This window comes from Lepisma saccharinum, chromosome 1, assembly GCF_977018435.1.
Source record: "Lepisma saccharinum chromosome 1, izLepSacc3.1, whole genome shotgun sequence".
In the NCBI taxonomy this organism is placed as follows: Eukaryota; Metazoa; Arthropoda; class Insecta; order Zygentoma; family Lepismatidae; genus Lepisma; species Lepisma saccharinum.
The window spans coordinates 127,650,241-127,668,494 of NC_139229.1; the positions used below are offsets into that span (position 1 = coordinate 127,650,241).

At 36.0% G+C, this 18,254-nt stretch overlaps 1 protein-coding gene across 2 annotated transcripts; it reads left to right on the top strand.

Moving 5' to 3' along the window:
* Window positions 1-112: 112 nt before the first annotated feature.
* On the top strand, window positions 113-8,222 carry LOC146001005 (uncharacterized). Of its 2 annotated transcripts, none has more exons than XM_083138413.1 (3): window positions 113-249; window positions 4,197-4,360; window positions 6,202-8,222. In XM_083138413.1, exons 2-3 carry the CDS (start codon window positions 4,208-4,210, stop codon window positions 7,753-7,755), a joined length of 1,707 nt encoding a protein of 568 aa, XP_082994539.1. In that variant the 5' UTR covers window positions 113-249; window positions 4,197-4,207; the 3' UTR covers window positions 7,756-8,222. The 2 variants fall into 2 exon arrangements, with proteins under 2 accessions (XP_082994539.1, XP_082994540.1); XM_083138414.1 differs by lacking the exon at window positions 113-249 and adding an exon at window positions 310-388.
* Window positions 8,223-18,254: the final 10,032 nt, after the last annotated feature.

Genomic DNA, 18,254 nt, shown 5'->3' on the forward strand with positions numbered 1-18,254 from the left:
TTCTACATAAAATCGATTTTTAATCTTCATAAAAGAGAGTGACGAATAGTAATGTTATGGTGTATAAATTACTCAGTTTTTGTTAGATTAGTTGGCAATGCTGTATGTTATTGGAGTAGTATGTCTATGGATTTGGAATTTGGACCAACAAAAGGTCCCGCAAATAACGTTAAAGTAACTTATGTTTTATTTTTTATTTTATTTTACTGACACTGAGGAAAGGGTGAATTGTTCATTTTGATTATAGAGGTAATTATTTAAAAAAAACGTTTTATGTTGTAAGTTCTGTGTAGAGGACATACTGAATAGACATTACCTTCACTGTTATTATGCTTCATTAAACCTTGTGTTTTGTTATTAGCTGCTATCAGTCAAAGCATAGATTAAGGTACATTATACATTGGTCTATGTTCAAAGTGTGTCTAAAACTGAATTAAATAAAATAATAATAATAACGGTCTTCTCTTTGTACTAAGTGTTAGTTGTGCATTTGAGAAAGCCATGAAAGTGGGTTTATCTTGCTACTTGTTATTGCACTAAATTCCGTATTCAAACTTGGTGTTACCTTTTAGGAACGACTGAAGATGACCGGACCCCTCTCCGATTTTCTTCATATTTGGCATACTCACTAATTGAGGCCTCCTAATCACAAATCTGAAGTTAAAAGTTGTCGGAAACGTCTAGAAATTGCAAAAGAAGCTAAAATAAGGCGTTAGTTTTCGGAATGGAAACTGTCGATTTTCGCGAAATTTTTTGGGTAAATATGCGATAACGCCCGGACACCTTTCACTCATTTATTTCCTTAATTTTACCACTGGTACTTACCTATTTTGCCTTGCGGAACATTCTTTAAGGTGAAGTTATGCCTTTTTCCATAAAATACTGTAAACTTTTCATATTACTTGTTCCGCTCCTGTAATAGACAATATGGCGTGCACTCGTAATGGATCATCGTGCGTCATGATGCGCCAGCTTGTGTTTTGTCGATTTTCAGTGCACAAGCAGTGTTTCAAACCTGCATGACGGAAAATTATGCACTACTTAGATTTTTTTTTCATGTTTACCTCCACAAACAATGCACGTTAGCCCCAAAAAACCATCCACGTGTAGCCCCACAAACCATTGACGTTAGCCCCAAAATCTATCCATGGGTAGCCCCACAAACCATTGACGTTAGCCCCAAAAACCATCCATGGCTAGCCCCACAAACCATTCACACAAGGATAGGTTAGGCCTGTTAGGTTAGGTTCCATTAGCACTCATTTCACCCCTAAATTCATCGAAAAAAGAAAAAAAAGTAAAAGTAAAAAAGTAAAGTGTTCCCCTGTGCTTAGCACCACGCCATGAAGGCGTATAGGGGGTGGGGGGTAACCGAAAATAGAAATTTTCGTAAAAGGAAGGCACGTTTGGAAACACTACAGAGATCGCGTGACTTTCAACGCTATCGCCGTCTGCACGCACACAATGGAAACAACGGCATAATGTGGCAGGAATGCCAATTTCTTACGTAAAAAGTGATTAATTCTTGTTCGGCAGCATTAAACTACGAAGCTTTTACTTTCCGTGAAAGAAAATACCTCCAAGAACGTCCAGAATGCTAAAGAAACTCATTTCAGTAAGTACTTTCTCCTGTAAATTTGAAGAAATCCGTCCGGGCGATATCGCATATTTACCATTTTTTGTTTCACAAGCAAATATATGGGTAAAATTTTCGGTCCAAGTTCCTTTTATTTGTTTTATTGCGATATCATCATGCTACGAATACAATTTTTGGTAAATTTCTCGTAGCGGACAAACGGCTGAAATCTGCTAGTTCATTTGATTTGAATATTCGTACTTACGTATTCTGCATTGAGAAACATTGCTGAAGGTGGCATTTCGCTTATTTCACGGAAATGAGCTCTATTTGCGACATATCGAGTAAGTTTTCTTTGTTTCTTTTTGCCTTCGGTAACACGCAAAATGGCGGTCACAGTTTCACTACCGCACTCGGCATGCAGTGTTTCCACCCCACTGCACCCAAAAATACCTACGTAGCCCCACAAACCAACCATTGATGCATAGCCCCACGAACCATTTCCGGTAAGGTTAGGTTAGGTAGGGTCACGTTTAGGTTACAATAGTTAAAAATGGGTTTAGAAAGAAATAGGTATGCGTAGCCCCACACACCATTCTCGCATAGCCCCACGAACCATTGACACAAACCATTTGTGGAAACGTACCTTCTTCAGTTACAAAAACATGTGTTTGGAAACACTGACCAGGATTATGTCATCACATACAGGCTACATCCATCTGGAAGTAAATAGATGCAAGAGCTTTCATGCATCGGTCACACATTTATATCGGAAAAATAGATGATTTACTGGCAAAAATCAATGAACAATGCGAGAAAACACTTCCCCGAACTTCCACAAGTATAAAGAAACTGCATTCGGTACGTAATATCTCCTGAAAATTTGAAGAAATCCGTTTGTCCGATATGAGAAGTTTACTGTTACATGCTTTCGTGGTTAGGTTAGGCAGGTAACGTTTGGTTCCCTTAGCATTAAAATAAATTCCCTAAATGCATTCTACTAAGGTTCCGATTTACTTCTACATTCATTCCAACTAGTCTATGATACTTCAGTCGATTGTCAACGGAAAAAACATAGTCCATGGGAAGCATGCATGCTTGCATAAGGAAATTTTTCTTTTTAAACATAAATAACTTTTTTTTTTTTAATCCAAACAGTGCACACTATTTTAAGGAAGGTTCAAATTTCGTGTGACAATGATTTCCAAAATTCCTACGATAGTCTCTTTGCTAAGAGAATTTGAAAACAATCGGATTCTACTTTATGTCCTTTTCCTAAGGAATACATGTCATATATCGTTGAAAAGCTTATTGCATAAGGAATTCAACAACGTAAATCCGAAAGCGAGGAAAAATTACCTGGAGGAGGAAATCGATAAAAACCGATGTTGTCCGGATATGCGTAATTGAACGTACTGAGGAAATTTTTCGATGATGATGCACATATTTCGGGGTGAAATGAGTGCTAATGGAACCTAGCCTAACAGGCCTAACCTAACCTCGTATGCATACCTCGTCCCTGTGAATGGTTCGTGGGGCTACCCGTGCATGGTTTTTGGAGTTAACGTGAATGGTTTGTGGGGCTAACGTGAATGGTTCATGGGGCTACCCATGAATGTTTAGTGAGGCTATTGTGAACAGAAAGTGTAAAAAGAAAAAGGTACTTACCCGAAGAGATGCCGGCTGTCTGCAAGCACCGTTTTGAATGATGCACTAAATTATTACTGGGGATAAACGTATTTTACACTATCTACAAGTTTTTGGAACCTGTTCTTTTTCATGCACCATACACACGCACAACACACCGCGAACGCAAAGAAGCAATCACCACACAGAATGCAAACGAGCAAAGCACACGCATTCACAACGTGGACACAAAGACGAGCAGTGTTGTTAACTCCCATCGGTTACCACAAAAAGGCAATAAGGATGTAAAGTAGAGTCTAGCCAAAAATACAAAATAAGTAACACGAAAGTAGGTATTTTTCAATGAAGAAGGTTGCAACACTGCATAACCACTGATCATGGACAACACTAGTCAAGATTTCTCTGCCATATTGCATGTAACGCAAACGAAAACGAACAAACAAGAATTACTCAATATGTCGAAAATTGAGATTATTTGAGTGAAAAAAAATGAAATGGCACCTTCAAGAATCCTTAGGAATGCAGAATAACTTGCATCACTCTGAGAATAACTATTCATGCTAAAGAAAGAAGTACCTGGGAGAAGTTTATCATAATCTGTGAATATATACCATAGTATTTTTCAGGAGCTGTTATGATAACGTAATGTTACAGAAATTACACTTTAAAGACAATCACCTATGCCCGATGTAGAGAAATATGTACATGATAACTACACTTACATCGTAGGAAAATGTTGCTGAACACACTACAATATATATTCCTTAATTTTCTTCTGATATCTAGCTAGTTATCTATTCTTCTTCACATTTATTTTTTATTCCCATACTATTCAGAGTGGATATTTAATTCTAACTTGATGTTCAATTTCCTGTCGTCACTTCCTGTTATCACCCCTTTATGTGTGGTGTATGTGTGTGTTAAAAATTAAGCATGTAGGAAGATGAGCTGATAAAATTTTATTCTTTTCCAGTCCATGCCATAATGGAACACTCATATGGATTGCATGAAACAATAGCAATTTCTCAAGCTGATGGCATAATATTGACAACTATAACTACAAGTGATTCTCTTAACATACCAATTTCAATTGAAAGCAACAAATCTGTTGAAGGAGAGAAGTCATGTGAAAATGAGGTATTTTTCCTTAACATCCCACAAGTTTGATAAATGTTTGTGTGTGTGTGTAATTATGTGTAACGTGTTTGTTGGTATGTTTATTATATCCAGAGTGGACATTAAAAGTTACACAGATATCAAGTTGTGGAAATTGTGGGCAGGCCAGAAGTTAACTTGCTAGCTCAGTTGTAGACCATTGACATGTTTGATGTTCGATTCCTGGCTGAACCACAATTTTCACATAACTTTTCATTAAGTTTTATTGTGTTATATTTCATTCAAAGAGAGAGATTTCTTTTAAACAAAGAACTACATTTTGAGCCTAAAATATTCATTACTCTGTATTTTCTCTTTAGATGGTGCAATCTAGTTTACTTTGAGTGAAATTTTACTTGTCTGTATTTGAAGATAAAGGTTGATAGTGTCCCTTTTCTTTTGATGAACTACAACATGATTTTGTTGTCAACACCGGAATTTTGGGGCTCCCACTTGGTAGTCGATCAGCTCCCACCAATGGTGACAGCGATATCTGCTTGGATATATTTTTTTTAAAAAATGACAAAATTCAGCTACAAATACTGCAAAAGAATGTGTTGATAGCATTATAAGATTAATATCTTTATTTTAAGTTACAGTTCTGCAGGCAGTCTTCTGCCATAAGCAGCTTTTAAATTACCAAAAAAGAAATTTGTCAATTTCAGGGAAAGTAAGACAACATAATACATGCTGTTCTCCAAATTAACCACAGATTAAGAAAAAAAAATACCCTTTCACTGTGTTTTGATGTGAATATATTACATGAAAAGAAGTACATGTAAACAGAAATTACCTTAAAGATTGAGAAACAAACATATATATTTGTGAAGAGGTTTTCTTGGGCAATCGGAAGAATATCAGAAATCACCTGGCTGATTGCCCGAGAAAACCTCTTCAATATTCGCCGCCACCTCACCTACTGAGAGTCATACACTGTGATTTAATTTTTTTTAAAAATCAAAAATTATTTTTGTACATCCTGATGTAACCAGATGACTTTTATAGGATTTACTTTTAAAAAGAAACTGTATATTAGATATTTGCATTACAAAAAAAGGATGTATGAATTATACATTTACATTCATAAAAATAATGACAAAATAGTGGAATTTTTGCACTAGTTTTTGGCTATTTATAGGTATATTGGATCAGTAAATTTATCAGCAATTTCACCAACAAAGCAATATGCCTATATTATCCGATATTGGAAAATAGAGTCCAGATTAATGTATCCCATTACTCATTTGGGCCCAAGTTCCTTTTGTTTTATTGCAATTTCATCATGCTACGAATGCAATTTTTACATCGTTCGATTTCGATGTACGTTTGGTAACACATACTGCGGAGTTTTAGCGATTACTTAAGGTTTTGTTCAATATATGATTTCGTGGTTAGGTTAGGTTCCCTTAGCATTAAAATAAAGTCCCTAAATGCATTCTACTAAAGTTCCAATTTACTTCTACATTCATTCCCACGCTTCTACGATATTTACTGTCTCTTGTCGACGGAGAATATCTTGTCCATGAGAAGTCCGTAAGGTGATTTTCAAGTTGTTTTTTTTCAACATAAATAACATTTTTTCGAGTGTTCATTACTTTTAAGAAAGGTTCAAATTTCATGTGACAATGATTTCCAAAATTCTACGATAATTAGTCTTTGTGCTAGGAGAAATCATAAAACAATCGGAACCGTTATCATCACAATGCTTCGAAAAGGTTACTGGAATTGCCCCCTCCCCCAGTTGGAATTATTTTGTATCCATTCTATGTACACAAATGTCATCAGTTTTAAGATAATATATAATAATTATTAATATTTTCCAGGTTACAAATGCTCACTGCTTGATATGCAACAGTGGTCTCACACCAAATGCAGATGAGACATATAATATATTTACTAGATTGAAAGCTTTGAGAACTGAGGAATCTAGGGCATCTGTTTTTGAAAAGGTTGGACAAATATTAAGCAGATCTCTCTGTACAATACATTTGCATAGTGAGACAATTTGCAGGCAATGCTTTAGTCTCGTTGTGGATTATGACACATTGGAATACAAATTAGAACTCATCCGTGATGACATCACTGTGAAGTTTGATAGGACCGCTGCATGCCAGCGTCCACCTGAACGGATGGACCAAGTACAAGGCGTTGAGGAGAATGACAAGGAAAATTCCAGAGGAAACCAATCTGGGAATAATTTTGTACTCGTAGTAAACAATAGTGAGGTTGTAAGCAGTGAGTTTAACATGCAGCCATCTTCAAATTTAAAAAAGAACAAGAAGTTGAAAATGAAGAAAGTTAGAAGTGGAAGCAAGAATTATTCGTGTCCAGTGTGTGGGAAATGCTTTACAGCGTTCAGTCACAGGGTGGAGCATATGCTCATTCATATTGGAGAGAAGCCTTTTGCTTGTGAGATCTGTAAAAGGTCTTTCCGGACTCGAAGTGCTCTGAAGGTGCATTCCATGAAACACACAGGTGACCGTCCGTACCGTTGTGATCATTGTGGAAAGTCCTTCACAGATAAATATTACTTCGAAGAACATGCACGTATACATACCGGTGAGAAACCTTACAGCTGCAGTTTCTGTAGCCGGACATTTACCAGGAAGAAGGACATGAAGGTGCATATCAAAAGTCACACCGGAGACAAACCTCACAAGTGTTCTTCCTGCACAAAATCGTTTGCTGTAAAATCCAGGCTGGAAAGACACCTAAAAATACATTCTGGAGTAAAGCCCCATGTTTGTCAGTATTGCAATAAGCAGTTCTCTCGGAAGGATGACTACAAAGTCCACATGCGTGTCCATACTGGCGAAAAACCATTCCATTGTGGAATTTGCCATAAAGCATTCACAAACCAATCAAATTGTCTTGCCCATGTTCGCACACATTCTGGCATAAAACCTTACAAGTGCTCCATGTGCAATTTAGGATTTGATCGCAAAGCAAAAGTAGAACAGCATATCCTAGACAGCCACAATCAACCCGTGCAAGAAATACAATTTGTGCAAGAAGCAACATCGCATGAAGTTACAACTCTGCCACAGAATATTCACCAGCTTCAGGCATCTCAAGAGGCAGGAACTCAGAATATAGAAATCCATGCGCAATTCCCAAGTGTTTCTCAGCAGCTGACGGTCGAAACATCCCAGACATCAAATGACACAGAAACCTCTTCATTATTAGGCACTCAAGGTGTAACAGTATCCGAACTGCATGCTCTTCCGGTTCAGAGCATCCAGGGTCTTCCAGTGGGACAAGTGGCTCAGGTGACATGGACAAGTGGCAGTCCTGGGCAGGCAACAACAACTACAGTCCCCTTGACAGGCACATACGTTAATATTGGAACTGGAGCTTTTGTAAACATCGTGAATTAACTCTAAAATATTCCTATCACAATCTTAGACAATGGACATACACAATGTCCTGCAAAAATTATTGTTATAAATGTGTTACTCTTTGATCTGTTATTTTGATATTAACCATATTTATTATTATTATGTATTTGTTAAGTATATTTGCAAAGATAGGTAAGGGTGAAAAGATATATTTTTTGGTATTTTTATATCATTTAAGATGACTTCTTTGAATAGAGTTGTATTCAGTATTGACATTCCATATTATTATTATGTGTATGACTAAGTGCTTCATTAAATGTAGTTTTATGGGTATCGCTTTGTGAAATTTTAATTAATTTGTAACAATATTCATGTATTTATTTTGATATTATTTATATTTTCGTATGGGGTTTATTAAACCCAATTAAAGACGGGTGTTTTTATGCATGTATACAGAACATTATTTAGTAAAGATAATATTATTTTATTAGAAATAATGTTTAATTTAGATTACCATATATGGTTCTTATTTAATCCAAATAGAACTCAGTGCAGTTGGGCAGTAGATTTTAATACAACCAAAAATAACACTATTGTCCAGAAACCTTTGTGTATTTTATCAGTTTATCATCCATTCTCATTGTTGTTGCAATATTGCAGCTATAGTGTTTTTCAACAAGTTCATTATAAAGTGAGATATAGATTTATACTTCAAAGTCAATAAATGGCTAAAACATCGTTGTAAAAAAACTTCCTAAGATAATTGGAACAAATAATTATGCACTACTCGAGGATCAATCGAATTTTACCAGAACTAATTTTCATTCACTTGGGTCAAAATCTTTGTGAAACATAGGATGCTTTCTGTTCTTAACCAACAATGAAAAGCTGTTTGGCAGGCCATGGCCTTCAAAGGCTGTTGACCAAGGAGTTTAGTTTAATTAACAATAAATGTTCAAATACAGTTACTTTTGAATTTACCTGGGTTGAAACTAAATTTACATTTAATGTATGTGTTTGTGGGCTGGAAGTCAGGAAATATACCAAATATTTGCTTTAACCATTGAGCTTAAATGTCACCAGTTTATATTTGTCATCTATTCCCTAAAACTGAGAATAAATTGAGATTCAACAATTTTAAACATATCTTAAAAATTTTAAAACTTTTTTTATTATGTGTCCTACTAGTACACACAGTCACTTTTTCCTAAGATTGCCAGACATTGTTTTCACAGGATATTTTTTATTCTATATTTATTTTTTTTATGTTCTATGAAGATGTACTCTTCGCAACATCTTATTTGAGTGCCTCGAAAGAATTCCAAGTCCCGAATTTGTAAACTTAGCAACATTGCACTTCAGCACCAACTGAGAGTAGCCAACTTTGTTGAGTTGGTCCCTGAACTAGACGAAAAATGCTGCGATGAAAGGTTTCCAATTTCGCACATTCCATGAATTTATAAACTATAAACTGCTTTTATAATGCACAATCAAGCAGAAATAGTAAATTGGATACACAACCTTAAGGAATTTTTACGATTGTGCTTGCTCAACTTGAAATCTGAGAGGTTTGAAACACTGAATAGAGTTTTTCTCTACCTGGACGCAATCACTGTTAAGTTTGAGCGGAAAGAAGCAAATTTATGAGGAATTTACACATTTTATTTACAATACCCTGCATAATATGGAACAGTTCTCAAAAAATAATATTTTTCACAACTTGTGGAGAAAATGTGCTTGGAACACAGGAAGGTGATGTTTTTTAAGGTTTGATGTTAGTAATATGGGGTAGTTGGTTAGATGTTGCTATCCGTATTTTTCTTCAAGCATGAAAGGTCGCGTGTTCAAATCCCACGCCCACCTTTTCTTTTTTTTTTTTAGCTGAACAAAGACCGTTGATATTAGAACATTTCAAAATTTATCCGTTGCACACACTGCACATTTTTTTTTCCTTAGAAGCTGTTGATTGCCAGGATTTAAGGTTAAAACTTTTTTCTTTTAGCCCTTCTTCATAAGTTGTGTTAACACACACATTATGACTAATTTGCATATCACATACATGTATTCAGGATGATGTATGTAATGTTATTTAAGATATGTATTGTTTGTGCTCTTCACTACCACCTAAAATATTTATTATTTCTATATACTCACACACACACACACACACAATTATATTAAGCACTGATGTAGTGCATTACTGTAAATGAAGGGGAGAGTTTAATGAGTTCATATTGCTAAGATTGGATATGTTTTGTTCGTTCCTTTGTAACAGAAGCGTGGCGTGCATGTAGCTGCTGTTACCGCAGCTAACACCAAAATATAAAGAATTAAAGAACCTGTCTTAAAATATTATTACTAGAGCCCGGAAGTTCAGGCATTTATTTTCGTTAAAATAGGCAGGCAAAAAGGCATTTATAATGTGGAAAATAGGCACTAAAAATGAAAAAAAAGGCAAAATAAACCGAAAAAAGGCACATTTGGAAGTCGCTTACTTTCATCTATAATTTCTGGCAACATGTTAAAATCTACATTGGGAAGAGCATTTCAATTTTCTCCGTCTTGATTGCACATAACTACAAGGTGTTTTTTTAAGTTCTCATAATTCATTGATAGTCGTCTGTCAGAGACAATGTTTTTCATAATAGAAAATGATCTTTCTACTTCCCCAGACGTTATTGGAGCATACATAAAACAAGCTAATGTAGCTGGACTCATTTCGGTAACAGCATTTTCAACTTTTAGAATATCACAATTTTTTTTTCAACTGTTTCAAATCCTCATTTGCACTCACTACCCGTTTGCACTTTTCCGCAACAGCTGATCCCTTTCTCCTGGCACTTCCATCATCTGCTGCATAGATTCCTCGAAGATTTTCATGGATGCTATAATTGTAATTGTCTCTGGCAATGCACCATAATGTGCAAAAATAAACTTGAATAGCACAGGAGTTCTTTTCACGTCACGAATTGGAGCCGCTTCAATTTCTGGAAGAGCATCGATCACCTTACTGATTTTTTCAAGGTTGTTATCATAATATATAGCTGCTGATATCCAGGTTCCCCATCTGGTCAAGACTGGTTGCGGAGGTAAACTAAGCTCAGATGCAACTTCCTTAAATTTTCGGGTTCGAGAGGGAGATTTCAGAAATATCTTCTTTGTGTTCGAAATCAACCTGTCCACTTCAGCAGTCAATCATGCACAAGGAAATGTTAAACGAAAGGCAATATCCTAACTGAGCATGAAATACACTTTTCTCCTTCAGCAATGTTGAAACATGCATGAGTTCAATATTACTTAAATAAGGCGAAAATTATTCACATAATAAACGGAAGAAAAATTAGTGCCAACAACGTTTTTTGGGAGATAAATAATTTATATACACATTTTTTTAAAAAAAAATGGTCAAATTTCATTGAAAAAGGCAAAAAAATGCATTATAATTAAAAATAAGCAGTGGGGTCCCAAATAGGCAAAATGAAAAGGCTTCTAAAACATTCGAAACAACATAAGAAACGTATATCCGGAAAAATTTTATGAATATATGCAGTAGATAAAAAGAGGCATTTTGCCAAACTTCCGGGCTCTAATTATTACGTACATAAACTGGTAATATTGTCGTAAGTAAACATTGCAGGCTGACATTTTTTCTGACACCGGCAAAAGCGAAGAGGAGGACTGATCCGGTACCCTCCTCAGGCAACATGAGGAAAGGGCCCTGAGCCCACCCAAGGAAGACTTTCCGTCGCAGCAAAGACTGTTACGGCGGGAGGAGGAGGCAGGTTATTGGCATGACTGTTTAGCCGCCGCAGTTGCCGGTGATCCTTACCGGATACAGATCAGTGTTGCCATATTCAATTGACAGAAAAGAGCTAAGTTGCCTAATCGGGTCTATCTTACTCTGAAGATGTCCAGTCACACTGGGGAATGATGGCGCAGTGGTAGCGTCGCCACCTTGTAATCAAGGGATCCCAGGTTCGATACCCGGTGGAGGCACAAGTGGTTCGGATCCCACTTTAAACTGTCCCGGTTAACATTACTGTGCATGAGTGGACTTAAATCGCCAAATAGGTGATTATTTATAATTCGACCCCGCTGAATCCAAATCTGAAAGTAGAAATGCTGTATCACCTATCGTTTTCCCTGGATTTTCATTTTTTGTTTTTAATAAAAATTTAATTCCCTTTGTAATAATACATCGAAATTTGAAATTAGTTTTGTTTGTTTAAATATTGAAGTGAAGTGAATAACTATGAAATATAAAAAAATTAAAAAATATATATAGGACCGATTTTGACTGTTCAATGAACAAATTTCATGCAAAAAAAAAGAAAAAAAAACACATTTTTACTCGCATTTTCAAAATTTCTTTCTTGAACTCTGCCGTTTGTAACTCCCAGCAGAAACCTCTTCCTTGAGGTTCAAACTATAGTCTTCTAACATGTTTTGTACCGATTTTCCTGCATATCGTTTCTCCATGACAGAAATATCCTGGTGAAATCTCTCGCCGCATTCGTCACTAACCGTGCCCAAGTTAAGGGGGAAAAAGTCCAAATGCGAATGTAAAAAGTTGAATTTTCAAGGACATATTGCACCCCATGCGCTGATAACACTTCAACAAGTTCTTAACAAGTTCCTTGTAGTTGTCAGCTTTCACATTTCCAAGAAAATTACAGCATACTTGTCTGAAAGCTAACCATGGGCATTTCTCTTTTTCTGTTAGTAATTCCACAAAGTTGTCATCATGAATGATCTCACAGATTTGCGGCCCAATAAATATGCCTTCTTTTAACTTACTATCACTGAGTTTAGGAAATGTTTTTCTCAAGTACCCAAAACCCTCACAGTGTTTATCCAAAGCCTTAACAAAAATTTTCATCAGCCATAACTTTATATGCAACGGTGGTAACAAAATCTTGTCTTTCTCAAGTCGAGGGTGATTCCTAACACACTTCTCTCTAGGACATAAGTTTTTTCGTATGGGCCAATCCACAATGTTGTAATGTTTATCTTCTGCCCGGCTGTCCCATTCGCAAAGAAAGCAGATTGCATGCCTAACAGTATACCAATCGTTTTGAGGTCTCCGCATATCTGCCAACCATATTTTTCATAATTTATCACTTTTAATATTGTATCCATACTTTCATGGTGGAAGAACAGGCAAGGGGTACTGATGGGTATATATTCCCATTATGCAACAATACTACTTTTAAACTATTCTTAGATGAATCTAAATATAGTCTCCACTCGTTTGGGTTGTGACTCCTTCCAAATTCTTGCGAAAGGCCTTCTACATCATTGCAGTAAGTTAACTCATTACTAACAGAAAAAAAATGTGTCCGTGATTGTTGGCGTTTCCAATATGACACCTTAACACCATCTTGTAATAAATTCCACCCTCTGAGACGAGAACCTAATAATTCTGCTTGAACTTTAGAAAGGTTGAGGTCTCTGACTAGATCATTTAGTTCGTATTGGGAAATAAAGTGAGGTATATTTGGATTAGGAAAATTTGGATCGGTGTTTGAATATGAGGGTCTGGGTCCATCATCTGGAGAAGCACTGCTTGGTTCTGTTTCATCCACTGTCCATTCTTTAGGAGGCTTAGGAATTGGTATAAAATCATGACTCGTAGGTTTCTTGGCTGAAGGAACATCAGGATAAAATATAGAATGTTTTGATTTAGAACTATATCCACTATGTTTGTTAAACAGAAGTAACAATCCGTAGTATAATCTTTCTTTCCATATTACAGGGTTTCCAAAGGGCATTGATTTGTGAGTGCCATTAAGCCAACCACGTAAAGTTCTCGAACAATTACAACAAATTTTACCTGGTGCCCAGCTTTTTCCCTCGTCTACTTTACTTCCAAAATACAACTCATATGCTTTTTTCACTATAGGAATGATAGTATTTCTCTGTGACTTCGGAGTAAATTCCCCGCAAACATAACAAAACAAGTTCAGGTTATTCACACATTTGCGTGACATGGCGAACTCATTAATTGACTTATAATATATTTCTTTAAAAAAACAATTGTGAATGCTCTTATCGTTTTGTTAAAATACAACTTACACTTCACTTCACTATACAATATTACATTCACAATTTCACGAACATACACAAACATAAAATACAGCTACTCGCGAAGTTATCGGAAAGGAAGTTAAGACTCGACTAACCCACAAAAGAACAAATTTTAACAGAGAAACAGGAAATTTCTCTACTGCCAGATGTTTCCTCCACTATATATTAAGTGCCAGTCATAAACACAAGGTCGCTGAAAAGTTCTTATCCATTTGCTAGGAAACAAACGTTAAGCTGGAAGCGGAGCTGGGTGCGGAGACCTGAAACTATAAAATTTGGGTGTTCTGCAAAAAACTTAGGTGATACAGGAAAACGGATGCGATATTCGTTATCAGCACATCTGAATACATAAAGATCACTTAGTTTTATTTAAAGGAGTATTTCATTGTTTATGAGTGATATCAGCGATTACGAAAGTCCTCTTTGTCCTTCTTCGACATCATGAGCGAAAAGGAGAGGGATGGGTATGGTCAAGGGGTCTGCTGTCCTTCTAAAAATGTCAACCTTAAAATTCTATATTTCACACACATAATATTATTTCGGTTACAGGAATTTGTGATAATTGTTGAAAGGGCCGATTGAGATTGACATACGTTATCGCAGGAATGCGATAATTTCGGATTGAAGCAATGTTTTTGAGGTGGTAGAACTGTTTTTGGGTGAAAACATTACTTACAAGCATAATTTCCCGATTGTTATCTTAGCACGCTCTGAAGTGTCAGGTGTTGCAGGTTCGAATCCTCAGCAAGAAATGGTTATTTCAATGTTTGTTGTTATTATTTTACTTACATAATTATAAATATTAATAATTACATACACAAAGAAATAATAATTTTATTTCAATAATTCACCATGCATCCTCATCGTCACGATTATCCTATAAAGGGAAAGCCTTAAAGGTAGCAAGGGACATAAAATATACGAAATAGTAGCGGTGTCAGAAATGAGATTTCAGTGAATTCAGCGAAACATGGGAGTGGGAGTAGTTAGGAAACGGATGAAGACTACATCTACTCTACATACGTCTTATTTGAAATGAAAAGTTTTGCCATTTGGGCAAATCTGGTTTCAAAAGAACTAAGATGGCAACAGTAGTAGAACTGGACTTCTTGCAGGTTCCGAAGGAAATATTGGGGAAGCACCGATGCTGGCAGGGGAGGGGGCAAGGAGGGTGCGTCACGTGTTACGAAAGTAAACAACGGATTGCGGGAGGAACAGTGCAGTGCGAGTTTTGTGAGTGGTGTCTTTCGCCTTTATGTTGTTTTCGGGCATTGTCAATTAATTAACAAGCGGAATGGAGCTTGCTCAGTATTCCAGGTGGCGAGTTCATCCTATCTGAACAGTGTGTGTAATTGTGGGATAGAAGATATTTTGAAGCAATCTTTTGGTTCCTTCTTTTGCAGAAAAAAGCAAAATTGTGGCGAAAGGGAGGCCAAAGCCTATTTTGAACGATTTAAAAACCAAGTCGTATGCTGGATATGACCGACATTTCAATGTTTCGTGGTATAACGACTATCCGTGGTTATGTGGATGTGCGCGGTTGTCGAAACTCTTTTGTTGGCCATGTACTCTATTTTCGGGTGAAAAAAAAGTGTGGATAACATGGACCATGACCATGACACACCCAAAAATTCAAATTCAAATGAAAAATTTCACTTTATGACAGCATCATAGAACTTTTTTGATTTGATTTGATTGATTTTGCTTTGCTTGTGCCACTTTTGGCTAATTTGCGAAGATGGGATGAGTGATGACATGATGAAATTGATGAATAGACATCACAAATGTCCATGCCCAAGCAAGGATTCGAACCCGGGACCACAGCATCATATAACTATTTTCAAAGAAGAGTCGTCAGATTGATCTGCTCTATAAGTAGCCTTCGATGTTTCTGTAAGTATCGAATTACGTATTATTGTGTCAACAACCAATGTTTACGATTTCACTTCAGTCCTTATGTCAACATTTTTTTTCCTGATTAATAACTTTACCAAAATCTAGTATTGAATTGCAGACGTGCCAGATTAATATTATATGAACTGCTTGGAAGATATTTGGGGGGGGGGGTGGGGAGGCACCCAAGTCTTATGGCTCCTCCCTTAAATGTCCTACTGATAACCGGTAACACTTTTAAAAATCCCACGCCACTGCTTCTAATGACTGTTGTTAATTCCCTCACCTCAATCTTCCAATGCATACTGTTTGTATATATATTTGTATTGTTGCTTTAAGTCCAATTTATGCACAGATAGGATTCTTGGGACTGAACCTACAGTTTGAACTGGAATCTGAATCACTTTACAATGTGCCTCCAGCAGGTATTGAATCAGTGGCCCCTTGATTACAACATTCTCTTTAAGAACAGATATTTATAACACACAAATTCTTAATGTGTGTTAACATAACTTATGACATCCTTAATGTGTGTTAACATAACTTATGACATCTGAATGAAATAAAAGGCATTGCCTAAAATCCTGCCAATCATCAAGCATTGCTGAACTTGTGGTGAGTACTGCGCCAACAAAAAATCAAGCAGCTGAGCAGAAGCATTCCTCGAGGAATGCATAAATACTGCTTGCTTTAAATAGTATTTAATTAAATACTATATTTATTATAATCTTAGATTACATTATTACGACACTTCGTACTTGGTAACGTACAATGTTTTATTCTTGACGAAAAAGTAAAACAGGGTAACCATCTAACCAATGCTCCATGAGATTACTAACTTGAAACTTTGTAAAACATGCTGATCTCGGTGAAAACAACCATGTGGCAGAGTTCCGAACTATTTTTTGCCACAGATCAAGGAAAATATGCACTTAGCAGAATCGTCCGGTATTGTGCAAGGTATCTTTACTGAAATTTGCCTCTTTGCATTCAAATGTGAGGACAATTCTCTCAAGGTGGGGGAGAACCTGCTCAGTGTTTCAAACTGCACATGCATTTTCCTATTGTCACTTTCAGAACGAAGAATCCTATTTTTTTTTTTTTCAAAATATGTATTTCAACTTGCAATTTTGTTTAATTATGTATTATGTTTACAGTTTCAAACTTCATGGAATGTGAAAGTTAAAAAAAAACATAAGTTTTTTATTTTAGAAAGAACTGTTGCAAAGTTGTCTACTATATGTTGACTCTGATGTACTGTTTTGCCAAATTTACGAATTCAGGCTGGACAATTAAGATGTTGCGAAGAGTATATGGAATATACCACTTGTGCACCAGCCCGGGTCCATATCCATGGTAACGGTTGAAGTTTTTGCATGTGATGACGTGTAACCGGTCAAATGAATGTATCACTTCATTGTGGAGTAACATAAAGTGCAGAACGACAGTGTTGCAATATGCAGATATTAAACACCAGAACAAAAACAATGTCTATATTAGGATGCGTACTGTAGGCTGTAGAAAAGCTAATGTGTAAGTCACTAGTGTCATCAAACAGTTGGACTGCAACTCTAAGTTATAAGACTATGAACAAGTAACAGGCGATTAGTCCATGACAAACATGAAACTTATAAAGTGATTTACTAAACTTCACAAAATTAAATGTAGAGTATTACATTTTGTGTTTATATTTTAAAATATTGAAACAAAATCTTATTGCTCGTTTATAACATCGGGAAATTAGTTGTTATTTCATGTTATGTATAATATATACCCGTCCGTGTATTCAATTTATCTGAAGCCAAAAACTAAATGAGTTTCCGAAATATTACGATTTCAAATCAGTCTGTGACGTCACAGGGCTAGTCCAGTATAATCAACATTTAACACCGCATTGTAAGAGCGTAATATTTACGTAGTTTTCTGACCTAATCGTCCTTTTTCTTAATAATTCAGAATGTTCACTTCACTTCCAAGAACATTTGAAAATACGTAAATGACACTGATAACATTAAATCCAAGCTTTACAGTTCTGCACAATCTACCTTTATTTTTCAAATTAGTTGAAACTTATCAAACATTTGAATCTTTCTCTAAATCCTTGAAAAATTCTCAGCATTCATATATGTAATAAAAACTTACGTGTTCGAGTTCTGTATTGAAGATAATTTTTGAAAATTTAATGTACAGGAGGATTGGGAAAGAGAAAGATGGGAATTCGTTTTAAATAAGCATGCAAACTTTGAAAACTAAATTCTTGTTTGTAATATGCAGAAATTTTTAATTTTCGATAAATATGGTAAATATTTGGCGGCCGTTACCATGGTCATAGGTTGGAGTTTTTTAAAAGCATGTTTCGCATTAAAGATTTTGTGTGCACACACGTTCAGGCAAAGAGAGAGAGTGTACAAATATGCAACAAACTTGACTAGTCTACTCTAACCTACATGAAACGCCTGGATGCTAAGAATACCAAACTTAAATGACCTAACCCACTAATTCAAGCCCATGGAAAGGGATTTATGATCACACGGAAAATGAAACTGGTTGAGAATATT

What these genes read in the sequence shown, in the direction of transcription:
- LOC146001005 (XM_083138413.1), top strand. Translation starts at nt 4,208, where the DNA reads ATGGAACACTCATATGGATTGCATGAAACAATAGCAATTTCTCAAGCT. An exon ending in AGAAGTCATGTGAAAATGAG is followed by an intron (nt 4,361 to 6,201) that starts GTATTTTTCCTT and finishes AATATTTTCCAG; the next exon opens with GTTACAAATGCTCACTGCTT.